The sequence below is a fragment of the Hyperoodon ampullatus genome (genome assembly GCF_949752795.1).
Source record: "Hyperoodon ampullatus genome assembly, chromosome: 5".
Taxonomy (NCBI): domain Eukaryota; kingdom Metazoa; phylum Chordata; class Mammalia; order Artiodactyla; family Ziphiidae; genus Hyperoodon; species Hyperoodon ampullatus.
In genome coordinates, this window is record NC_136918.1 from 75,707,550 (window position 1) to 75,734,646 (window position 27,097).

Here is a 27,097-nt window from a genome sequence, read left to right on the forward strand (position 1 = left end):
AGTCTACAGTATTTTGTTATAGCAGCCTGAACGGACTAAGACAGAAGGTCACTAATCAATGCCACAAAGATCAATATACCAAGAGTGTCTCTCATCCGTGGCCTCAGACAGAGCTTCAGCAGTGGCTTTGAAGGACAACAAAGTGTTTGTCTCTAACAGTAGACCCAAGACATCCAGCATGAAATTGTAAGGACCCTCTGAGAACCAGTAAGCCTGGTGGTGCATGTCATTGCCAAATTCACTTGCAAGAGTCTACAGAGACTCACTAGAATTTCAACATTATAAAACTCAACCCACTTACTTGGTTTATTTAAACAATTTGCATAAATGAGAAACATAAGAGGAGATTTAAAATGTTCTTTTTATGTTACAAACAGATCCTTAGAAAGTATTTGCTTGAATGTTGCTATTGGACCCATTAGTGTGTAAAATTTTCCATGTTTCCTCCTTCTGGCATGAATCCTCACACTAAAGGCTGCAAGCCAAAAACTCAGAGGTAAAAATTAGCTCACCTTCTAGAAAACAACCTGGGGGGAGAGTGAGGTCACACTGAAATAATGAGCTATTATAAAGACAGCTTCCGTTGTTCACAGTCTATTAGGAGGAAAGGTCTGATAGTCCCTTTTTTAACTTTATTTTAACTCATAAAGTTAACAAATTAACTTTATTATTTCAAATACCTATAAAAACCTAATAATATACTAGGTGTTGTTTACTCTATCTTAAAATTAGGATAGGGGTCAGAAAAATGAAATAACTTGTTCAAGGAAATGGACCAAGATTTGAACAGAAGTCAGTGTGATGCCAGAGTCCACACACTTTCTACTGTTTCAAACCCTATCTAGTCCACTATTGATAGAAAATACAATAATTAATTATATTATCATTACATTAAGACATATGTGTGTGTACAAATTGATATATATGTGTTTTTGTGTCTATGTTTATGTATGTATTATATAGAGATGGATAAAGATACAGAACATAAGTGAGAATAAGCCAAGGGAAGGAACATGTTTCCCATAAAACAGGATGATCTGGTGGACATGTGCACTGTGAGATGATTACCACAGTCAAGTTGATTGACACATCCAATATCTCACATGGTTCCTTTGTGTGTGTGTGTGTGCGTGTGTGCGCACGTGTGTGTTGAGAGCACTTGAGATCTATCTACTCTCCTGACAAATTTGAAGTGTCTAAGTGCAGTATTGTTAACCACGGTCACCATGCTGTACATCAGATTCCCCAGAACCTGTTCATCTTGTAAACGAAAGTGTTAGCTTTATATTTTGCATAATTCACACAGATAGGCTTGAATAGTGTAAGTGTGTTAAAATCTATGTTTAGTTTAGCGCCACCATCTGAAACATGTTTGGTTAACATTGTTGATATGAACAATAAAACAATCCATCTCTATTGATTCATGTCCAGGTAGAAGTAGATAATTTCATGCTTGGGAAGGTAGGCACCAAGAACTATTTGGTTGAATCTATTAAATATATTTTTTTTCTTTTTTTTTTTTTTCAGTACGTGGGCCTCTCACTGTTGTGGCCTCTCCAGTTGTGGAGCACAGGCTCTGGACGCACAGGCTCAGCGGCCATGGCTCATGGGCCCAGCCGCTCCATGGCATGTAGGATCTTCCCAGACCAGGGCACGAACCCGTGTCCCCTGCATCGGCAGGCGGACTCTCAACCACTGCGCCACCAGAGAAGCCCTGACTCTATTAAATATTAAGGGAGGAATAGGAGCAATCCAAGTAAAAGAAAAACAGGAGCAGCTTTCCCTATACCCCTGTGATCCTGGTCCTGGTCCTGGATGAAATCCAACATTCCAGCCATGTGATTGCCAGAAAATCACCTCTCTGGGGTCCCGTTTCCTCATCTACAAAATATAGTTTATAGATAAGAATCCAATTCTCCTTCAAAAAGGATAGAGGCATGTTTAGAGGACACAGGAGCCAATCTGAAGGAGCCCCACTAGCCGAAGCTGGACCAATTTGAGAAAGAAAATTAATAATGACAGCATTGGGCTATAACCCATAGAATAAAATAAATATCCATGAGTCCATACTGATATAAATAATTGAATAAAGACATCAATGGAGGAGAAGGAATAGTGGAATAGCTCTTTCTAACAGGAGAACCCTAATTAGTAAATGTAGAAAGAATGAGGGAAATACATAATCACCATTAGGCAAATATCACAGTAAAAACTGCTCCAGGCAACTACCACTGGAAAAATGCTAAAATCAGGGCATGAAAGTTTGAGGAGAGACAGGATAGAAGGTTGCTCAGGGAGCCCGGAGAACAAGACAGGTAATTTTCATGAATAACAGCACCCAGCTGGTGGCCTGAGCAGAAAACCACACCCACCAGCAGAGCCAGCCAGACTCCCATGTTCTCAGCTGAGCCTCATCTTTGCTCAGTGCTCCATAAACACTGACATGGTTTTCTTCTATGACTATATTTTTCTGTTTCCACACTGGCCATTCTCCCTTTTTTTGCAGTTCTCGGCCCTGGCTGCCCATTAGAATCACCTGGAGAGCTTTCAAAAATCCTGATGCCTGGGTCATTCCCCAGACCAATTAAATCAGACTTTCTGAAGGAGGGCCTCAGCCCTCATTAGTTTTGAAAGCTTTTCAGGTGATTACAGTGTGCAGCCAAGGTTAAGCACTACAACTATATTGATACAATTTTTTTTTTTTTTTTTTGCGGTACGCGGGCCTCTCACTGTTGTGGCCTCTCCCGTTGCGGAGCACAGGCTCCGGATGCACAGGCTCAGCGGCCATGGCTCATGGGCCCAGCCGCTCCGCGGCATGTGGGATCTTCCCAGACCGGGGCACGAACCCGTGTCCCCTGCATCGGCAGGCGGACTCTCAACCACTGCGCCACCAGGGAAGCCCTATATTGATATAATTTTTATTTAGCTATGTTAATATCACAGTGCAGGAAACAGACAAGTCCAACCTTCCCTGCTTTCTGACAAAGTGCTTTCAACATATATGACAGATAGAAGGATCCAAAATTTTACCATCAGCATTTGACAGAAATAAGGTGAGAGGCAGCTGGAAACAAGTGGTAAAGAATTCGTCAAAACAAAAGAAATTTCCTGAGTACTAACATTTTTGTGGCTTATTACATGGGTTCATGATGCGATACAAAAATGAATCAGAAAAAGATCAATCCCACACACTGAGAGTCTGATCTGAGATGGATGATACTATGTATAATGTGCTGTGTGTCACCAAGTTGAAATGTGATGAGAGTCAGGGATCGGGTGAGGAGTGATTTCCAGCCAGGAGATTATAGGAATCTTTGTCGAGTGGGTGACTTTTCAGCGGGCCTGGGAGGATGGGTGGGAACTGAAAACATGGAGCCAGGAGGAAGGACATTCTGAAAGGGCACAGATGAAGAGGTGGGAAACTGTGGAGGAGGCACAGGGGACAGCAAGTTGCCCCATTTCCCTGGCTGGAGGAGAATGGAAGGTACCAATACCTGAAACATTCTGTCACTTTGGTAGTTTGGGTACTATTCCCCATCAGAGATTTGGTTAGATCTTGACAAGAAGTTGTGAGAATTGGGTAATTTGCTTTTTACACTCATAATCTGATGTGATGTGTCCAAAGGGTTGGGTGGTGGACATAGAGGCCTCGTGAATGCATTTATATGTGTGTATTTCAATCTTGCAAGGCCCCAAATTAAATTACAGGAGAAACTTGGGGATTAAAAAAACCAGCTATTTCAATGGTGATAACATTTTTCTGTGAGGTGCAAGTCTGGCCATCTGCCATTTCCAATATTACTATTTTACCTCAATAAGAAGAGGATAATGCCAGGTTTGTGTGAGTTAAGCTCATGAAGATGAGAAATATCTCAGTTAGCAAGGAGAACTAGCGACCCACACATGTCATTCCTCAGGGAAGCGCGTCCTGCCTGACAGCTCAGCAGGTGGAACAGGGAAGCCCAGCAGCTGCTCCCCGGCCAGCAGCCGTCACCATGGCAACACCCCGGGGTGGGAGGAGCAGCTCAGCCCTTGGAAACCGCCAGCATTTAAAAAGTAATGCAGCATAGCACAGGGAGATCAGCCCGGTGCTTTGTGACTGCCTGGAGGCGTGGGATAGGGAGGGTGGGAGGGAGGGAGACGCAAGAGGGAAGGGATATGGGAACAGATGTATATGTATAGCTGATTCACTTTGTTGTAAAGCAGGAACTAATACACCATTGTGAAGCAATTATACTCCAATAAAGTTGTAAAAAAAAAAAAAAAAAGTAATGCAGATGATCCTGGATTGGATCCTGCGCGAGAAAAAGACATTCTTATAGAAACGTCCTTTCTAAAGACATAACTGGGACAAATGGGCTCAATTTGAGTGTGAATTGTGGATTAGATATGTGGTTCTCAAACTGCAGTGTGCTTCAGCCTCACCTGGTGGGCTTGTAAAAACACAGCCAGATCCCACCCCCAGAATTTCTAATTCACTGTGGCTGTGGTGGAAGCTAACAATCTGTATCTCTAAGTAAAGATCCCAAATGATGCTGATGCTGCTGGTCTGGGATCACACACTGAGAACCACTGGATTACATACCAGCATTGCATCGATGTTAATTTCCTGATTTTGATCTTCGTACTGTAGTTATGTTAAGAAAATGTCCTTGGCCTTAGAAAACACTCACAGGAGGATTTAGGACAAAGGGGCATCATGTCTGTGACTTACTCTCAAGTGGTTCAGGAAAAAATAGGTAGATAGATGATAGATAAAAATAATAAATAGAATAATAAAGCAAATGTGAAAAAATAACAATTGGTAAATCTGGGCAACGTGTATATGGGAGTTCACTGTGTTCTGTAACTTTTCTAGTAGATTAAAATTACATGAAAATTAATAATTAAAAATTAATATAAGGAGAGAAAGTTATAGCTTATCATCTAGCTCTGTTCAATATGGTAGCCACCAGCTACACGTGGTTATTTACGTTTAAAGTAGTTAAAATTAAATAAAGTTTAACATCCAGCTCCTCAACCATACTAGCCATATTTCATCAGGTGCTAAAGGGTCATATGTGACTAGCAGCTACCATATTGGACAGCACAAATATAGAGTATTACCATCATCACACAAAGTTCCACTGGACAGTCCTCACTACAGTGAAAAATATTTTAAGATCGTGAGAGTCTCTTTGGAAAATTCAGCGTGCCGAGAGCAGCAGCAGAGGTAGCAGTAATAGGCATAAGCAATAGGAGTCAGTTGCTTCCCACATAAGATAGTTTATTAACTGAATGGGGCAAAAAGAAGAAAATGATTAAGTTATAGCTGTAGGATCATAGTGTAGTTATATTTGTAAATCCCTGGGTTTTGCACAGATCAGTGACATATTTGCCAGAGCAGCTGTTCTTACCCATGCTCTGCGCACCTCATCATTTTACTGATTTTCTTAAAAATCTGTTGGATGAAGGAGAAGTAAACACGCAAATGTCCTGGTTCTTTTTCTGTTTTTCCCCCGCTTCTCCTTCAAGCAGAGGAGGGGCAAGACTGGATGGGGAAACTCCCACCAAGGCTGTGCCAGGGATACTGTCCTGAAGGGGAACAGCCAAGACCTGGATGATATCAAATTTTCAGATATTCTAACTTTGCTACTGGTTTCATTTTGGATGACACATCAGCTACCACGTAAAGCACAGCGAGGCTGGTTTTTGTTGCTATCTTTACTCCTTCTGATTTGTTTCCCCTCCTTCCTCTTCTTTTCCGCACCTCAGACACCTAGCACCCTCTGACCCAAACAGGCCTGCCTCCCCATCTAAAGAGCATCTTCTTTCTTCCCAGCGTCATTTCTCTTGGGCCCCAGCAACACCCAGGTGATGAACTGAATACATTCTAAAGTATGAATAGAACCAGATTCTCCCAAGGTACATTTGGCTAACACTAGCTCTCAGAATGTTCTGGGAGATACTGTCTGAGCAAGGGCATGTTTGGGTATTCTCTTTCTGACCCAAGCCCTGTAACTCCCCTCTCTCTAGCCTCTCAGGAGTGACCGCCCAGACCCACATATACAGCACCTTGTCAGTCCCAAGCCCCCTCCACCCGGCACCTTTCTCAGAAGCTTCATGTTCACTTGGGCTCAGTAAAATGCACAGCTTTTATCGCTTGGGGAGAACACGGAATGGCAGGGAAAACTGCAAATACCTGAAGCCATAAATCACAAATCAGTTAATATGAAGGATTTTCATGGGGAAAATGAGCCATATTCCCATTTCCAAGTTTCCATTGGAGAAAATGAACCACAGAGCTAGAACCCAGGACTCAGGAGGTGTCCCTCTGCTCTGTCCAGGCCTCTGTTACGGCATTTAAATGTCCATCTAATAATCGAATCATTGTCGGAGGCTTGAAGAATGCACCCCCACACACACACACACACACACCAAAAATAAACATGCTGGATCGTTTTTCTGCAGCAATTCCTCCTTAAAATACATTTACTCTGAGTTTTCCAAGAAAGAGAAACCCTTCATCAGAAACAGGTTTGTCAATTACATAGAGATGATCACTCTTAGCAGCAAGACACAACATCACAGGTATTTATAGTTCACCTTGTGGTTGGCTAATTAAACTTCTGAGATGTCTCTTTATAGACAGCTTTTTACTATGAAATATATATATATATATATATTTTTATCTTTGGCTGCATTGGGTCTTCGTTGCTGCACGCGGGCTTTCTCTAGTTGTGGCGAGTGGGGGCTACTCTTGGTTGCAGTGTGCAGGCTTCTCATTGTGGTGGCTTCTCTTGTTGTGGAGCACAGGATCTAGGCACACAGGCTCAGTAGTTGTGGCGCACGGGCTTAGTTGCTCCGGGGCATGTGGGATCTTCCCGGACCAGGGCTCGAATTCATGTCCCCTGCATTGGCAGGCGGATTCTTAACCACTGTGCCACCAGGGAAGCCCTATGAAATATATTTTTATTAAGATTTCAAAAAGAGAAGGAGAGTCTCACCTCACAGTACTCTGTGATAATGCAGAAATTATCTTGCTCCACAAAGTTTGCATGGAACTTGACAATGGCTGGATGGTCCAGCTTGGAAAGGAGCTGGGCCTCCAAAGTGGCCTGCACAGTCTCATTTGGATTGAGTTCTCTAGTAGAGATTTCCTTCAGGACCTTTCTGCAGCCAAAAAAAAAAAAAAAAATTTAGAACTAAAAAACATGTTTAATAGATGTGAACAGTGGTACAGGACCATCTAATTAATGCCCAGGCTGTGACCTATTCAGAGGCCTGCTATCACCAGTGACTCCTGGGCACCCTGGGTCTGCCTCTGTCCTGGCAGTGCCCTCCACACCTGTGGCCCTAGTTTGGTCATACGGGGCAGAGACCGGGCTAATCTTGAGTGGCGTGGCTGAAGCGGCTCTTCCTCAGCCTCTAGGTGTCTCTGTTTCTGTCTTTTTCTGTCTCTTTGTGGGTTTTCTGTCTCTACTTATCTGTTTTCCTGTTTCTGTCTGCTTTTCTATTTCTCTCACTATTCCTATCTTGGTATCTCTCTGTCTCTCTCTCTCAATATATATATATATATATATATACATATATATATATATATATGTATATATATATATGTATGTGTGTGTGTGTGAATATAATATAATTTTAAAATCTGTCACTCTGTCTCTCTGCATCTGTCTTATTCTCTTTTTGACTCTCTTTTCCTCTCTGACTCTCTCTCTGCCTCTGCATGTGTGTATAAATACACATGCTTCTCTCTGTCTCTCAGCTCTAAAATTTTCCAAATCTATCAACTTAATATCAGCAGAATCAATATCTACTTATTTTCTTTTTAAAACTATCCTTGGCATATCACACTTTATTGCTACCAGTATTTAGGAGAAGAAAAAATTCTAAAAACATTGACAGAGGTATTCAAGCATGTATAAATGGAACAAGAGCTCATTACATCTCCAAATTATTAATTTAAAAATTGTGATAACTAATGAGGAGTGGACCAAGACATTATCTCTTCCCATCTACGGAAAGAAACAGACTGATGACCAAACCAATTACAGTGCCACGGTGTAAACAGATTGCCAGGAAAAGCACTTTAGAGCACCAATTATGTATGCCGACAGATTCCACTGATTATAAGTGAGCCTTAACTGTTCATTAAGTTCTGCAGGACCTGTACTAGAAGACATTTTGCAGTAATGTTATTTAAGATTAACTACCTATGCATATTAATGAAAATGTATTTATAGTAGAAGTTCTCTTAATTAAAGGCCCTTTAACCAAATCCTAGATTAACCAGAGCTCTGCAGTCCTTTCTAACAGATGCCAATGGCCACCTTTGTGTTGGGGACGCAGTGGCCAGCAGGTGCTCTCTGGACCACCTTCCAGTTGAGGTGTTTACCCAAGTCATAGCATCTATTCCCAAACCTGTTTATGCCACTCGTGCCCAGTATTGTAAATCTGTGACTTAAATATGACAAACGGATGTAGGGTGAGTGAGTGTTGTCTCTGCTAGAAAAACTAAGTCAAACGCTTACCACAAAGCTTAATAATGACAAGTTGCAAAAAAAAAAAAAAAATGCTGTTAAAGAAGTAATTGATAAGACAGTTCTAAAACGTTGGTTTAAAAATGTAAAAATCTAGCATTCTGAACTGAGATTGCTAAATTCTCATTCTACTTTAAAGAAGGTAAACTTGGAAAACTTAATCAACTTAACATGGGTAAGTTTATGCAAAAAAAGATGAAGCGACCTCTCATCAGAGGACATCAGATGTTGGCTGCACAACAAAAATGAGAGAAAATGTACAACGATATGTTTTAAGTTGCTATAAATGTTTTAGTTATGTCATTTCATTTTTAAATTGTTCCCTTATGTAACCAAGGACCAGCCCCAATAACACTGGACAGGGGTCATCACAATGGTTTTGTTAGGTCTTGAACGCCCTACCAGGCCCCTACTTGATAATGGAGTGGATTCTGGAGAAATTCTTGCTTGGTAACGTGTTCTACAGAGAGACTGTTCTAGCAAGAATTTGGTTAAAAATGACCTCATGTTATTAAGAGTGGCGTCTCAAACTGTTTGGTATAATAAAGGAGCTTGAAATGACAGATGCGGTTGTTTTCCTGTAACTTCTAAAAATGATAAAGCCGTAAGCCAAATGACATATTCATGGTACTTTTCCAGTACTTACTGTGCCCCAGCCAACGTGCAGTTGTAAAAGTCACAGTGGTTAATTTATACAGCACGGGGATATAAAGCCTCACTCAAACTTGCAATATTCTCTTGCTGTGAAGGAACAAATGCTATCTAAAGCTTTAAGATACTTATTTTTTCTTACAAACATCAACTATTGTGCAACAGGGCATGGGATTTTACATATAGTTACCTGAGCCCCGTCTGGCAGCCTGATGATAAGGCATAAAATCTCATTTGCTCACAGCTTAGCAGATGAAGGTAGGGCTATCAAGACAGGTGATATCTAATATAATCACCTCCGGCAGACGCAGAGATGTTCCACCTTCCTTACCTAAAACTGATAGAGGAAACTCTCATGGCGTGTCACATAATGTGAGAGCCTTATCAGCCGAGCAGAGCACAGAAACTGACCAAGTCAAGGAAGCTTGCCCCTGGCTCAGTGACACTCAGCCTGTCACCCTCTCCTAAGTAACAGGAAAGATATTTATTTTATCAGAACTTCAGCTGTTCAGGAGAAACTTTTTAGCAGCTGCAAAAACAGGCACCCCTTCAGACTCACTCATTTTGCAAACTTTCTGTTGTCTTTCCCAAGTGACATGTTTCTTTCTAGAATCAGTAGTGAACTGACAAACTTTGGAGAGTGACTGGAAATTTGGGATAACTATAGCTAATTTTATTCCCTTCAAATTGGTCCACCTTCCATACAAATGGGGGAGATGATATCTTTGAGAAGTTCAGGGTTATTTTCCCCAAATTTCCCTGTAGTCTTTCACATATTTCAAATTGAACAAGCAGCATAGGCTGCCTCAGGAAAAAGATGACATCACAAACTACAGAGAATATGAGTCAAATCCCTGGCTTTTGATTTTCCAAAGGAGAGACCAAGGCCAAAGAGAAAAGATCTGAAGGAGCACCTGACCAGGGGCATGAGTGTCCTCCCTGCCCGACGTGAGAGAGACCCTAGGGACCAGCTGGAGGGGAGGCAAGGGCATTAGGCACTGCTGAGCCCTTAAAAATAGTTCATGTCCCCCAGGCTGTGTCTTGGGGGACAGAACTCCCAGATGGGGAGAAGAGCCCCAGAGCAGAAGCCCTGTTATATTTCCAAAACAGGAACCTCACATTTCCTTGTGTCCAGCAAGGGGTAGGAGTGAAAGAAAGGTCTTCAAGGGGCAAGTAAACCAAGGGGTCTAAGAGTTCTGGAATCTCAGTGAGGACTGCTGTGTGTGTAGTGGTGTAGTGGGCTCTGAGAATTCGTCATCCCTGCCCTTGGGACTCCTGAGGAAGACAGATAGTAAGCAGATCAGTGTGCATAAATGTGTGTATGTGACTATGTTTGTATTTTCTAAAACTTCAAATCGAGCTGGGTGCTACAAAGTTAGGGTAATTGATGTCTGAGGCCCTCCTGATTTAAGCTGCCGTCACTCTCTAATTTGATCAGCAGCTACTGCACCCACTGAGGGCAAATCCACAGGAAACAGATTTTAACTGCAGCTTAAATAAGACAGTAATACTTTTTGCTTTTTAAAAAAATTCAGTATTCACCTGTTTAACAGATCATTAAGTCTGCTCAGGACTTTCAAGGTAAGAGTTTTCATCCATCTAGCAAGGCTGCAATTATTTTAACTAATCCTTTCTTAAATGGTCAGCTCTCATTTTTTCTAAGTTACAAGGAAATATAGTTTTATTACAGAAAAATTTGAAAACAAAACATAGTCCACAATCCACTACAGAGATCATCAGCAGTAACAATTTTGTGTACTTCCTTCACATCTTTTTGCTACACATTTTTTTAACACTAGAGGCCAGTTCAGACAATTTGCCTGCTATTTTCATGAGACAGTATCATAGCAGAAATCTGTCATTTGTGGCTGCCCAGTGTCTTTAGACAGCCTCCCTGCATTGTAGTAGACCCCTGGGCTGTGGGTCCTGCCTTCCCTAGATAAAATCAAACAGACAGACAATTCCTCATCTCCCACCTGCCTTGAGTTGGGGTGCCAGTGTAGGACCTAGGTTCTGCCAGTCAGCTGGACCAAGCCGGGACCTTGCCTTGGGTGTGAGCTGTGTGGAGGGACAGGGCAGGCACAGGACCTCCCTTCGCTAATACAGGTGTCCTAAGAAAGAGCGTGGGCCTGGGGGCAGTGGCAGTGGGCCCATTCCAGGCTGACATTCCTGGAAATTTAGCCTCCCCTGCCCCGCAGCCTCCCGCAGCTGTGAGAGACACCTGTGTTCAGAATAAATTCCCTTCTGCCTCAACCGTGCAGAGGGTGGTTACTCATATCTGCGTCTAGAGCCCTGACCGTGGCACGCGATTATGCTTCACAGAGCACTGTGAGGTGTTCCCATGAAGCACTCACTTTGGGATAATGAAAACTGAACCTCCAAAAATTTGACTCATTTAGGTTAATTTTTATTCATTTATTTGAGTCTTAAAACTTAGGATCTTCTGAGGGATTTAGGGCCTTTTATGGGTAGAAGTATCATGAGAGTGGAAAAACATCCTTTTAAAAGTTACTTAATCCCCTTTAATCTGATATATAACTTTAAAACGTAAAGGGACATGAAAAAATGGCAGTGATATTTGTTCCAAAAAGTGGCACATTAATAAAAGATGGGAAAGCCGGGAACTAAAGGTACCTAAAGGAGTAGCTGAAAAAACATTGTAGGTGTTAGTGGAGGGTATACTACAGATGGAATTTTATTTTCTTTCAGTCGTTTTTCCTTCTTTCAGCAAATCAGAAACATTTTTAACGTCTGTGGCCAGAGAAAAGGATAATATTATTTTATGGATCATCATCATATGCCATAATCTATGAGCTGCCTTTGTTTTTAACAATTAAATCCCTGATCCCAGCTTGTTTCAGGGTAAAAACTCTGATTCATCTGATCTTTTCCTCTCCACCCCTGATCACAGGCGTGTTGCAGTTTTTGGACACAGACGGAGCTCAGATGGCATCACCATACAGTGCAGGGACAGCAAGCCTCAGGTGCCCATGGCAGACACCAGCAACTAAGGAGCAAAATCCTTCTGCTGAGCCTGACTTCAGACTCCACACAAGGTGCCAGGCAGCCACTGCCAAATACCTTCACATCGAAAGTTCTACATTTCTGTTATTTCACCATCTCCTGACTGCCTTGGGTATGCCAAACACAGTATCATGTTCTGGGGATAGAAAGATGAAAAAGATAAAACTTCTGCCCTCCAAGAAAGCTCAGTCTCATGGGGAAGGCCAACAAGTAAAAAAATAGTTGAACAACTTCACGATAAATGCAATCATAGAGCTGGGGATGGGGTGAGGACCCCTAGCTCTCCTTTGAGAAGAGAAAAAACGTGAAATCTATAGACTAGAGCCCCAGGACATTCACTTTTGCACACGGAAACTACTTTGTAGTAAGCTGAATTGCCTTCTCCCCAGGTGGATTCCAAGTAGCAAAAGGAATGAATTTATCATTCTTTACAATTTGCCCTGTATAAACTAATAGCCAGTAGAGGGACAGCTATATTTGCATTACCTGAAGAGGCTACGAAAGTTAATAAGCAGGTGACTTTTCAAAAAAAGAAAACTGCTTGAGAATTTCAATATCTATATATCCTTCTTTAGAGTAACTCATGCACAGACACACACACGACCACAGTATACATTACGGAACGAAGAATGAAAACGTTACAGGGAGGGGTGTTTCTTAAAATATCTAAAAACCTGGCAGGTTCACAAAACACTCCTTCCCTCCTTCCACCCCCCGAATCCCCTCCTGCTCCCCGCCATTTATCTATCCCAATTTTTAATCAGGAAAAAGCATTTGAGCTATACATCACTACATTTTAAAAGATAATGTATCGAGCCATGCTCTGCTCTAGAGGACTCCCTCAGTTTGGGGTCCCCAGGAAGCAAACGCTGAGACAGGATTTGAGGCAGGTGATCAATGTGGGCAGTAAGAAGAGGGGTAGGAAAGTGAGGTGAAGGGAGGGGAGCCATTCAAGGGCCTGTTATCAAGCCAGTTACCACTGTGGGCAACTGGGGCTTAACTGTGGAGGAACCCTAGGGGCAGGCATAGAACACACCTCTGGGCTCCTCTGCCCGAGGGGCGGGGACTGACTCCCTCATCCACTGACTCAGGCTGCTCCTGGGAGTATCAACTTCCCCACTCTCTGCCCCACTGGAGCACAGAGGCCCTGACAGCCAGGGAGGCCTCAGGCAGAACTGCCCCTGCCACAGGTGGAGGCTGGGTCCACGAACAGGAAATGCTAATTGGCCAGGGGACATGGGTGGGGTCCCAACACCATCTGCCACAGGGATGAAAATAAAGGCAATTTTTCTCCACTTTAAATTCTGCTCTATTTTACCTTTACTCCTAAAGATAGCTAGGATATAGTGATTCTGAGACACAGTGTCTGTAACACTGAATAATGAAACTGCAAATCAGTTATAACCTATAGATAAATTCCATCTCCTATGCTTCTGGAGACTTCATTTACAAACACATTAGCAGCATATGGGAGTATTATGTACAGATAATAAGCAAAAATAACTAATAATACAGATAAAAAACGAAGAACAAATAACAGTAGAAGTATTTCAGACATTTTTGTTTGGCAAATATGTTATTCCTGGCTCCTGTTTAGATTATATTTTCATTTGTGGTAACAAGTTCCATGCAGTGTTTCAATGCTGGTACCATAACAAATTAGGCAGGTTGCCTTTTATTTTTAAGGAACAGAAAAGAGTAAACAGAAATTTCAGGAGCAGGAGTTTTGAAGATAAATATTGCCTGAATAAAAAGTATCTAATAATCATGTAAATTCAATGACTCTTCCCATCTGTATAAACTTAAAAAACAGAAATGGATTGAACACACGTCTCAAGGCTGGAAACGGTGCTGGCGCTCAGTGGAGGTTCTCTGCAGGGAATCTCTGGTGTCAGTGCAAGAACAGAACTGGCTTCAGGACAGACCCCAACCAGCCCTTTCCCAGGGGGGCTCCCTGGAGGTGACAGAGAAGACACAAAGTGTCTAACTGCTCTGCTGTGCAAAGCTCTCCTCCCAGGGCTTGACAGAGACTCCACAGCCGAGCCCAGGAATCCATGAGTGAGTGTGAATTGGTCGGGTTGGGGTGGGGGGGTAACAGAGGGCAGCCTGGGTATCTGTGCCCTCACGGCCAGGCAGCCATCTCCTCCCTGTGTCTAAGTCACAGCCTCTACCAAAGCTGCTGGGACTGTCTCCTGAGAGCTCACTGAGAACAAACAGCCCTTTCCTCTCCTTTCAGCCAAAAAAATGAGTGGGTTCCATTCACGGTGAGCAGCTTCCTGGAGCTCCTTTCCACAGCCTTGGAAAGTTCTCTTTACCACCAGGGATGTAACGCAGCCAACTCCAGTTCCCCCGAGAACCAGTGAGGGCTCTTTCCCCACCCTCCTCCTCCCACACACCTCCAGACAAGTGGTCAGGCAGTTCTGTCTTTCTTATTTATACAGACGAGCACAGTCATTAAATATTGTGGCTTAATTATTTTAAGAGAGGGTGGCTGTCTTCCCCTCTCCCCAGACCCTGGGGTGAATCATAACTGATCTAAGCCCTAGTCCCCTTGCCAGTGATCAGTCTAGACATGTGGTGTAATTCTGGCCTGGGAGATGTGGGGAGGGCTCATGATGGTTTTCTAGGAAAGATGCTCCTCACTGATAAAAAAGGGAAGCATAGGGGCTTCCCTGGTGGCGCAGTTGTTGAGAGTCCGCCTGCCGATGCAGGGGACACGAGTTCGTGCCCTGGTCCGGGAGGATCCCACGTGCCGCGGAGCGGCTGGGCCCGTGAGCCATGGCCGCTGAGCCTGCGCGTCTGGAGCCTGTGCTCCGCAACGGCAGAGGCCTGCGTACCGCAAAAAAAAAAAAAAGGGAAGCATAGGAGGAGAGTCCCCTTCCTCCGTCTCTGCAACGCTATCACTCGCCTGTGACTCCTTTGACCTCGGCAGCCAGCTGGCGTCCTGAAGGAACTGTCCTGAGACGACAGGCTGGGTGACGGGAAGGCACCAAGGCCCCTGACGACTTCATCACGGGGATCTGCTCTCCCTCTGGACTTTTTGTTAGGGAGATGAGTCTTTCTTATTGTTTAAGCCAGCTTGGTGGCCAAAGATATCCTGATACCAACACTTTGCTACAAGAAGAAAGAGGAGGCTTTTAAAGAAGAGATTAGAAGCAGAGGTGGAGGATGTGGCGAACACTCCACACATTTGTATGTGCTTCAGGCTGTGAAAACCCAAAGGAAGGGAGTTAGGTTTAGCTGTGCAGTACATAAAGATTAGAACAGAGATAAGCCCCTTGAGAACAGGGGCTATGTCTTATTTCCTTAGAAAGTGCTAAGTCTCCTATTTTAAACTGGAAAAGATAACTTGGTTCTTTTCTACTTGGACATTAATACGAATCTTCAAAAAATTATGACAAAGTAAACTACAATGAACTATACAAAAATGGATGTATAGTGAGAAAAAAACTATTTGAATAAAGAACTAGAAATTATTTGTTGTTAGTGAATCTGGAAAATAAGATAACATGGGGTTTCTTTAAATAATTTGAAAACCATTTTATTCGTTGATTCAAAATTCTCATGTGTCAAAAATTTTAGCAGTTATCAAAAAGTATCAGGATTCAGAAAGATTAAAATTCCACCGCTGTTCCCTTCCTTCCCTTGGGCAGAGATATTGGAGTTGTGATAGCAAACAGGAGGTTTCTAAAATGAGGGACAACGAGGAAAAGAGGGAAGTAAAGGGCACAGTTAATACAGCAATCAAAAATAAGACAAAATATACAATAAAAAAATACTTCCCACCCCTTCTCCCTCCTCCAGTCAGTAACGCTTCTTGTCTGTTCACTTGATACCAGCCCCCGTATGCCAGCTGTTGTACTGTACTACTGTACTTTTCAAGGTACTGTAGTGTAAGATTAAAACTGTTTTCTTTAAAAAAATATATATTGAGATGAAAATGACCAAGAAAAAAAGAATTTCTAAAAGATTTGGTCTCTCTCCTCTCCTGCTCCCCCCCCCCAATTAAGAAAACATACTTTAATAAATAATAATAAATATACGTTTTTCTGTAATTCTCTGGAGATAGAAAAAAATGTTAGTATAAGGAATTACTTTGTTTTACATAGTCTGAAGCTTCAAACTTAAGAAATTAAGGATGAGGTCATTAGGTATTAGAGGCACAAGGTTGATCATTATAATTTTTAGAAGGTAAAACAAAGTTCCAAGAACTGGAGGTGATGTTTATTCACATGGCAGCCTTGTGAGAAGCCTCCATCCAAGAGAAGTCTCTCTTGACCCTCGGGGGTAGGATAGGGGCCCCTCCTCCAGGCTCCCATTGCCCCCTGTGATGTCTATTCACATAGGAGGTCCCGTACTGGCCTGCAGGCACCCAGAGCCAGCTCAGTCCATTCACTGTGGGATTCCCAGCACCTGGCAGTATGTCTGAATGGAACCAAGCTTGCACACTCATCACCATTCAAAATTCAGCTCCTTCACTACCTTCACCATAAGAACTCTGACAATTGTGTCTTTCCATATTTATTTCTTGGTCTCCATCCCCAGACTGAGAGCAATTACATTTTGTTCCTTTCTGTATCCTCGGTGTCTAGCACAAGTCTTAGCACACAGTGGATGCACCATCAACGTTTATTGACTATTACATGATCAAAATTAACACCCCACCAAGCACTGTGGTTACAGATGGTGAGAGACACAACCCCTATGTGTGATTCTTCCCCTTATGGAAGCACATCAGCCTACATGCCGGGCATCCATCAGAAAATGAAAGTTTATAAAAACTGCTTCCAACATCCTTGCTGGAATGGCCCTTATCCGGAAGTGACTTATCCATGGGAGCTGACAGTAACACTTGCATAGACAGAGAAAAATGGCAAAAAGATATTTCATCCTGGAAAATGGTTCTGCTCAGAGGTTTCCTAACATCTCAGAGATGATAACTCCCACTGGATGACCTGGCCCATGAGAAGCACAAAGCTGCCCAGTTTCTAATCCTGTCCCCTCGCTCAACCTCTTCCCCAATCTTGGGATGGATTTTATGTATTTATAGAATTTTAAAGCTAGACAAGACCCTCAAGAGTAGATCCATCAAAGCAGCCCAACCTATTAAGGTCCTCAGGATTGAGTAATTTTTTTTGGCTGTCATTTTAAAAAAAATTTTATTGGAGTATAGCTGATTTACAATGTTGTGTTAGTTTCAGTTGTACAGTAAAGTGAATCAGTTATACATATACATCTATACACTCTTTTCTAGATTCTTTTCCCATATAGGTCATTACAGAGTATTGAGCAGAGTTCCCTGTGCTAGACAGTAGGTCCTTATTAGCTACCTAATTTATATATAGTAGTGTGTACATGTCAGTCTCAATCTCCCAATTTATCCCTCCCCCACTTACCCCCTGTAACCATAAGTTTGTATTCTACATCTGTAACTCTATTTCTGTTTTGTAGATGAATTCATTTGTACCATTTTTTTTAGATTCCACATATAAGCGATATCATATGGTATTTGTCTTTCTCTGACTTACTTCACTCAGTATGACAATCTCTAGGTCCATCCATGTTGCTGCAAATGGCATTATTTCATTCTCTTTCATGGCTGAGTAATATTCCACTGTATATATGTACCACATCTTCTTATCCACTCCTCTGTTGATGGACATTTGGATTGCTTCCATGTCTTGGCTATTGTAAATACTGCTGCAATGAACACTGGGGTGCGTGTTTCGAATTATGGTTTTCTCCGGATATGTGCCCAGGAGTGGGATTGCCAGATCTATGGTAGTTCTATATTTAGTTTTTTAAGGAACCTCCATACTGTTCTCCATAATGACTGAACCAATTTACATTCTCACCAACAGTGTAGGAGGCTTCCCTTTTCTCCACACCTTTTCCAGAATTTATTGTTTGTAGATTTCTTTTGATGATGGCCACTCTGACTGGTGTGAGGTGACACCTCATTGTAGTTTTGATTTGCACTTCTCTAATAATTAGTGATGTTGAGCATCTTTTCATGTGCTTTTTGGCCATCTGTATGTCTTCTTTGGTGAAATGTCTATTTAGATCTTCCATCCATTTTTTGATTGGGTTGTTTGTGTTTTTGATATTGAGATAGCTGCATGAGCTGTCTGAATATTTTTGAGATTAATCCCGAGTCGGTCGCTTTGTTTGCAAATATTTCCTCTCATTCTGTGGGGTGTCTTTTCACTTTGTTTATGGTTTCCTTTGCTGTTCAAAAGCTTTTAAGTTTAATTAGGCCCCATTTGTTTATTTTTGTTTTTATTTTCATTACTCTAGGAGGTGGATCAAAAAATATATTGCTGGGCTTCCCTGGTGGCACAGTGGTTGAGAGTCCATCTGCCGATGCAGGGGACACGGGTTCGTGCCCCGGTCCGGGAAGATCCCACATGCCACAGAGCAGCTGGGCCCGTGATGGCCGCTGAGCCTGCGCATCCAGAGCCACAACAGTGAGAGGCCCACCTACCGCAAAAAAAAAAAAATATATATATATATATATATTGCTGCGATTTATGTCAGAGAGTGTCCTGCCTATGTTTTCTTCTAAGAGTTTTATAGTGTCCAGGACTGACTAATGTATCCAAGGTCATAGAGAAGTTACAGCAGAGCCGCCATTCACCTCTTGAAGGAGGAAACAGACCACAACTCCAAAGAACAGAATTCCGTCTCAAAGTTTAATAGTTGCCCCTCTTTCATTTGTGTATAGGATCTGCAGTGTCTAGCAGCTAAGACAGCCCAAAACTTTCTCATTTTTCAAACCATTTTTCAAAGAACAAAAACACCCGTCACCTGCTCTACTCATCCCCTCCTTAGCATCAAAGAGAGAAAATGAAATGACTAGAATAACAGTCTTGCTCCTGATGAGGCACTGGTGAAGCTATGTCGTTTTTATTAATTATCATTTGAGTGCTATGGAAAATCTTACCGATAATCAAGAGTTTGTGCCAGTTACAGAGCCCCAGATATGGAGGTTTGGAATGAGACCACACAGAAGGGGAGGACAATGTTTCCGAGGACTTACCTTTCCTAGCATTAGATTACATTTCTGAGGTTGTCCTGGGTACCACATCCCTGCAGGTGTGACTGTGTGTGTGTGAGGGCCAGTTTTCAAAAAGCTGAATTGTGCAAAACTCACTTGATTCAAAATTGTTCAACAATGCAGTAACATGCCTTGAGAACAAAAATATCGATAACATAAGATTCAATGCAATCAATCACTCATTCACTCTATCACACTTTGAAAGGTACTGAGCTTAGAGCAAACCAAGGTCCTGTTTGTGTCAGCAAGGAAGTTAAGGAGCATGACAATGTCAGTAAGGATGTGAAAGAATAATTTACCATAGATAATAGGTTAGCTCTTGTTATGACTGTTCTATGCTCCAAATTTGCAATTACTGTTAGATTAATATTCAAAATGAAAAATTCTGATATATAATTCATGTCAGGTTTTTATTTTGAACATTACAGGAAAAACCTAGAATTGCGGATTGCAATGAGATAATCAGACGTGATGCAAAGTCTACCATGAAATCAAGACGGGAACAAATTGAGTTTTAAGAAGCAACAAAATCTGATTAGCTCCATTTCCCTGACTAGGTAAAGCCAACAAAGGATAAACCCTGTGTAAAGTAAAATTAAATTAAGGTCCAGGCAAGAAGAAAGTTGGTGCTCCAAAAAAAAAAAAAAAAAAAAAAAAAATCTAGGGTTTCAGTGAAATAAGGTCTCCTGATCTTATCTGTAGCAGGTGTTGGTTGGCCTCAAGTTAACATGAAGACAGCCAAAATGGAAAAAGGTTTGTATTTCCAGATTTCAGTCTCTGTTTCATCATCACAGTAATTATAACATAGGGATTTGAGCTACAACTCTCTCTTTAACTATAGCACAAAGCAGTTGTTACTGTATTTAACTTTGAGATAGAAAGGGAGGGAATCGAAGCTCTGGATTAGCATACTCCCATTAGAGGGTCTAAGCAACAGATTCTGGGTCTTATATTTTTGCTGACTTGTGCTGAGGCTGAAACAAATCTGTTTTTATGACCAGAAAGCCAGGGCTTAACCTACTGACAGAGCTCAAATTAGAATCTACTAGTAGGAAGGATCCAGTTTCCCTGAATGACAGCTTATGGGTTTAGTCAATGATTTGTCACACACGAAAAAGTCACAGTGGGCTGTGTAAGGGGAGGAAGGGATGGGGGACACGGGGCTGGCCTGCCTCTGATCCCACAAGGCTTCACTTCCCAGAGTCAGGAGGCTGAGGGGAGCCTGGCTAAGCCAAGTGCTCTGCAAACGTCACGGCTGCTGCTTCTCCCAGCGGTGACTGTGCCGGGCTGTCCCACTTGCCCACGGAGTCCGCAGGAGCTCGGCAGGGAGGCCAGCTCCTCGGGAAACCACGCTGAGCAAAGGACACTGCAAAAGAGTCTTGAGCGCGGTTTTCCGCCAGCACTGTTTCAGGAGAGTCTGGAACGTATTTGAGGATAAATCAAAGTGTTTTCATGTTCATATAATGAAAGGAAGAAGAACTGTTAGACTCATAAAGTGTGATATCTGAGGAAGCCTCAAAGGAGGACACGGCATCTGAGAGCAGTCCTTCTCAAATTGCGCTGTGCACACAAATCACAGGGATCTATCCCAATACAGTCCAGGGTGGGCCCAAGACACATCTCTAACTAGGTCCCAGGCAGCGCCCTGAGTGGCTAGTCCAGGGAGCACACTTTGAATAGCGAGCTTGGGAGTGGGGAGGGGTCAGAGGGCTGCTGGTGCTGCGAATGCTGAAGGGCCCCAGCGCTCTCGAGAGGCTGGGGGGTTGGAGGGGGCTTTGAAAAGCAGCCCAAGCAAGAGGGCCTGTGTGCCCCTCCCACTACAGGAAACATGAGAGCTCCTCCGGCAGCAAAGGTTTGGGACCCGCTGCTGGCCCAGCCCCTCACTTTCCAGATAAGGCCACTAGAAGCCAGAGAGGCTGTGAGACTCGACCACATGCCCTCCTGAGACTCTGCAGCCAACACCCACAGGACCCAGAAACTCCAGTCAGGGTTAAAACACCATGAGGAAAATCACCCTTACACTTTGGGCTCACGTCCTAAAAACTGTGGTTTGTGTGGGTTACCACTTGTTCTGTTCCCAGAAGTGATAAAGTACAGCTGCCCACTGACCCTCAGAACATGTCCTGCTACATAGTTTACTACTTGAATGGATTTGTACTCAGCCTCATTCCACAGAGGACTTGACATAACTTATATAATAAAATAGAAAACTGAGACCAGCAAGGGTAGGTGGAAATAAGAACGAGGAAAAGAAGAACACAGATGTACTGGCCAAAACTTGTTGCTATGGTTGAGCTTCAAATTCAATTCCCAACTCCTTGGAATGTATGATGATGATTATTACTATTACTATTGTTGCTGTCATTGGTGGTTATATCGTAGATGTAAGTCTTGCCTATTACTAGGGGGGATCTCAATCTCTGGATCCTTTGTGACATAAAGCAGTTTTCAATTTAGTCACATAGCAGTGGAGGTGTCCCCAAGGAGACATCAGTAACTCTTTTAAATAGAACTCATTCAGAAACAGAATTCCAACTTACAACAACACTTTGATGTTGAACTTATGAGGAAAGCTTCTCAACTCTTACCTCAATTCTAGTCTCTAAACTCGGTACCTGTGTACAGAGCACCTGAGCTGTGCAAGACACTCTCCTTGTCCAAGGCACAGCCTCTGCCCAGGCAGGCTTTGCAATCCAGAGGGAGCGCAGAGACAAAGCATAACAAGCTATCAGAAAGTGTCATGTACCTTAAAGGGATGAAATGAATATCCTAAAAAGAGAACCAAAACCAAGATATGAGCCGATCCTGAGAAAACATCCAGCCACTAAAACAGTGACACTGGTGTTAACTGTGACAACAGCAGGTGCCGTATGAGGAGCAGTTACTTGGCACCACATCCACTGTGCTAAGAGACTGTTACAATCCTCATTTTTGAAATGAAGAGACTGAGATACAGACAGACTAAGACCCTCTCTTAAAGGCACATAGTTGATTGAGGGACCACACCTGGTAATAATGAAACTGAGACCACCCCCGACTTCTGAACTCTGGGCCCCTCACCACCCTGGGATCCTGCCTTCTGAGTTTATGGAGTCAGACCCAGGTGAGCTGCATGCCAAGAACACAACTTGAAGATACATTCTCTGCACCAAGGTTGATAATCTGAATAATCAGGAAAAAAGGGAGAGGTGCTCCCCCTGCCTCCCCCTACCAAAAAAGTACTGTTCTGATTTTCAGGAAAAGTGTCTTTCAGAAATTGTAGAGCAGTAAGCCTGACACCAATCTCTGGCCAAGTCAAAGAACTGACAAACAGACAGCTTGTAAGCATTTAGAACATGAAGCAGTGGACAACAGAGGCTCACGTGGGCTTACAGAGAACAAGCCATACTAAATTAACCTAATTCCTTTCTGTTAGAGGGTTATTTGATTGGACGATCAGAGAGAAGCAATTAGTCATGGGATATCATGATTCCTGCCCATCTGATGAAGTCATGTTAACAGCTGTCAATGAGAAGAGTCTTGTGGCATCCTTTAACATGGGAGAGGTACAGTCTCCATGTGGACCCATGGCCGGCTGAACAAGCAACCCAAACATCCTGGAGTCTTGGGTCTCAGGCCGTTTTGCAGGCACGCCCTCTTGTAATGCCCTCGGTTCCATCCCTAACGATATCTTCACCAACATTTTACTAATGACTAAGATGAAGATCCCAAAAGACATATTTACCAAGTTTGCAGAAGATGCAAAGCCGGGCAGCATCATCAATAGACACAGGCTGAGTCAGTTTTCCAAAGTGATGAAAGAAGCTGAAATGTGATCTGGAAACCACCCAGGTTGGACTTGCAAGGCTAAACCTGAAGTTCTCCAGTCACAGGTGGGAAAATCAAATCCGCAAATCAAAGATGAGTGAAATGTGGCTGAAGAGTAGACTATCTCATCTATAAACATTCTGATGGTAGTGTGTGGGGAGGAGAGTAGTTGCCCCCCAAAGTTCAATACGAGACCGTAATATGATGGGACCACTAAAAGAGGTCCTGAGACTCTAAGATCATTTTGAAATGTATGAAAGGTTTTAGCATCAATATACTTGGTTCCATCCAGCCCCTTGTGTTCAGGCCTGGGAACCTCATTTCAAGGGGTATATTGTCACCAAAGAATGACAGTTACAATGTTCAGGGTTCTTAAATCAGGTTACCCAAGGAATAGAGGAATGAGAGGGAACAGAGCTAATATATTTTGAGCAGTAACTTATGAGAATGTGCTAGGGATATTTCCTGTGTCATTCATTTAATACTTATAACCATACAGAGTAGTTATTACTTTCCCCATTTTACAGATGAGAAAACTGAGAGTTTAGGTTACTGTCCAAAGTATGTGGAGAGACTGAGATATGAACGGAGGGGAATCTGACTTTAAGGCCAAGGCTCTTTCTACTTCAGGACTAATGTAACCTCCAAGCAGCAGCTGAAATATTGATAATATTGAGAAATTAGAGTAAGATAACTACATCATACAGTCCCTGTATATGCCAGGGTTCCATGCTATTTCCTTTGCCTGGGACACCCTCTCTTTACCATTTTTCTGGCAGATTCATATTTGTCCTGTAAGACTTGGCTCCTACACGCCCTTCTGCAATGTCTTCTCCACCCTATAAAAATAGGGTAAGTGCACCGGTGTCTAGCAGGTCCTGCAAGTGGTTGAAAGTGCCTATTTACAACCTGGTTGGCCTGCTTGGCCTGTAAGCTCTTTAAAGGCAAGAGCCGTGTCCAATTTTGTTTTTATTTTTCCTTCCTAACAGCTTTATTGAGATATAAGTCAGGTACCATAAAATCTATTCTTTTGAAGTGTACAGTTCACTAGTTTTTAGTATACTCTCAGAGGTTTGAAACTATCACTGTGTAGTTTCAGAACACTTTCATCATCCCTCTTATGGACTGAATTATGCATCCCCCCCACCAAAATTCACAGGTTGAAGTCCCAACTCCCAATACCTCAGAAGTTCTTTAAAGAGATGATCAAGCTAAAATGAGGCCATTAGGGTGGGGCCCAGATCCAATATGACCAGTGTCCTTATAAGAAGAGAGAAAGAGAGAGACACCAGGAGCATGCTACAGTAGCATGCAGAGGAAAGTCCACATGAAGACAATGAGGAGGTTGCCATCTACAAGCCGAGGAGGGAGGTCTAGAAAGAAACCAATCCCACTAGCACCTCAACCTTGGACTTCCAGCCTCTAGAACTGTGAGAGATACATTTCTATTGTTTAAGCCACCCAGTCTGTGATATATTGTTACAGCAGCCCTTGAAAACTAATTCAATCCCCAAAGAAACCCTTCACCATTAGCAGTCACTCCCATCCCCACGCCACATGGTTCCTGGCCACCACTGATCAGTGATTTCTGTCTATATGGATTTGCCTATTCTGGACATTTCATATACATGGAATCATAAGACATGTGGTATTTTGTGACTGGTTTCTTTCACTAATGTTTTCAAGGTTCATCCATGTTGTTTTGGTACTTCATTCCTTTTTATGGCTAAATAGTTTTCCATTGTATGGATAGACCACATTTTGTTTACCCATTTGTCAGTTGATGGACATTTAGATTAATTCTACTTTTTGGCTATTATGAATAAAGCTGCTATAAACATTCGTGTACTAGTTTTGGTGTGAAGATGTTTTTCTTTTGGAAAACATATTCTAGGAGTAGAATTGCTGGGTCATGTGGTGATTCTGTGTTTAACATTTTGAGGAGCGGGCAGATTGGTTTGCAAAGTGGTTGCACCATTTTACATTCCCATCAGCAGTGTATGAGGTTTACAATTTCTCCACATCCTCAAGGACACTTTTATTCTAGCCATCCTAGTGGATATGAAGTTATCTCTCATTGTGGTTTTGATTTGCATATCTTTGATGGCTAATGATGTCGAGTATTTTTTCATATGCTTTATTGGCCATTTGTGTATCTTCTTTGGAAAAATGTATATTCCTATTTGTTTTTACTCCAGCCCCTGGTCCAAACTGGGCATACAGTGGGGGCTTAATAAATAGAAGTCACAAACCACTTATAGCAGAATCACCCAGGGCTCCTAGGTCCCAACTGAGACCTACAGGGTCAAACTTTCTGGCCTCAGAATCCAGATGTAAACAACGTCCTGGGGAGGTTTCCACCACACACTGAAGTTTGACAGCTACTACCTTAACTGAACTAAAGATTCTTTAAACATCTGAAGAGCTGGGATGTATTCAGAGGTAAACATGAGATCTATGCTGTTCTAGATTGCAGGCGTGGGGCTGGTGGACAACAGTCACAGGCAGGAGGATGTCACCTCATTACGTGGTATCGACTGAGCTTGGCATTTGGCTGGTCTATTTGCTATGAAAGTTGCAGAAGTGAGTCGCAATTGGCTGAGATGTAGAACAGCGTGTGGTCCTTGTAGGGAAAGTACCAGGTAGATTCCATTAATTTTTAAATATTCTGCCTTATGATAACATATCCTGGTATTTGCTGTATCTAAAATGGACTGAGTCTCTACTAAAGAAGAATCTGTATGTTTTTCCTCCCTCTGGATGTTTTTTCTATGTCTTGCTTTTCTCTGATTCCCCCAGGCCCACACAAGCTATCTCACTCTAGAGACCATAATACTTGTGTACTTATCTTCCTGTTGTCTGCCAGGTTTCTTGGTTCCAAGCAACAAAATAAGACTTGGCTGAGTGAAGCCCAGAAGGAATTTATTACAAACTTAGTGGGTGGGTCACAGAGTCACCAGGAATTTCAGGAGGACCAGAACAGGGACAACCTCCCTGCTGACATCACCAGCCCCGGGAACTCCATCTTGCTGCCACTGCCACCACCTGAGTGGCCTTCCTGGGCCCCTGATTCTTGATGTCATCGGTACCTAGTCCCAAGTCCAGGGCATCAGGTTGTAGAGCACACAATGTTCAATCGATGGATGACTGAGTTGATAATGCGTGAATTTAATGGGCACTGGGAACACTGGCTGCCATGGGGCATGTAAAAAAACCTCAAGAGCCCAATTCATGTCTTCTAGGAGCTTAGATTTTAGGTGAAGAGCTTCAGTGTACAAAAATTGTTGTTAGGAAATAATTACAAGGTTCTCCATAACTACGGAGCACAATTTAAGGTGACAGAACATATGTGCAGCAGTGGAACTGCAGTGCTGTGGGGTAATCTGTACATCACTATATAACCAAGGAATAGATGGTAACTGGCAGCTCGCCATCAGTCTTGGGGCACTCTGGTCACCAAAAAGGACATTTTGTAACCTTGTGATCTGAACCACAAAACCTTCCAAGTTAAAGGCTAAAATGCCTTTGCACACTCTCTCCTAGGAGTGTGGGGAGGGGAGGTGGACTGGTCATGTTGAAGAATAATGACTAATACAGTTCAGACAGAGAGAGAGGGTCCAGCTGACAGAATGCCTTGAATATGAGGCTTAATTTAAATTTTGTCTGACAGGAGAGATTCAAGATCTGTAAGATCTTTAATTTAGCAAGAGAGTGACATTATAAAAACAGCATTTTGAAAAAATGGTTATCCTTGAGCTTGAGGAAAGAGTAGAGTCGCCCACAAGCCAGGAAGCTACTACAGATGTAAAATTACAAAGGCTTATAGTAAGGTGACAGTGGAGAATAAAGGTAAATTTTGCAGATTCTTAAGGAAGAACTGGCAGGTGACTGGCCATGAGGTGGGCAGAGAAGGCAGTCACATGTGATGCTACTTACCAGTCTTCAGAATTGGGAGTGGTAACTACCGGAAAAAAAAAAGGATGCTTTCCATTTCATTCGCTAAATTTCAGACATTGCCTAGATATTCAAA

General features: G+C 42.6%; 1 protein-coding gene across 1 annotated transcript in view; it reads right to left on the bottom strand.

Annotated features, from left to right (window-relative positions):
- The window catches only part of NEK11 (NIMA related kinase 11), a gene marked incomplete at its 3' end in the record, with an annotated part of 277,346 nt that overhangs the window by 229,724 nt on the left and 20,525 nt on the right, over positions 1–27,097 (bottom strand). Inside the window, 1 exon segment of the mRNA XM_079705252.1 lies at positions 6,987–7,152. Within this exon segment, the coding sequence (XP_079561378.1) occupies positions 6,987–7,152 (166 nt within the window).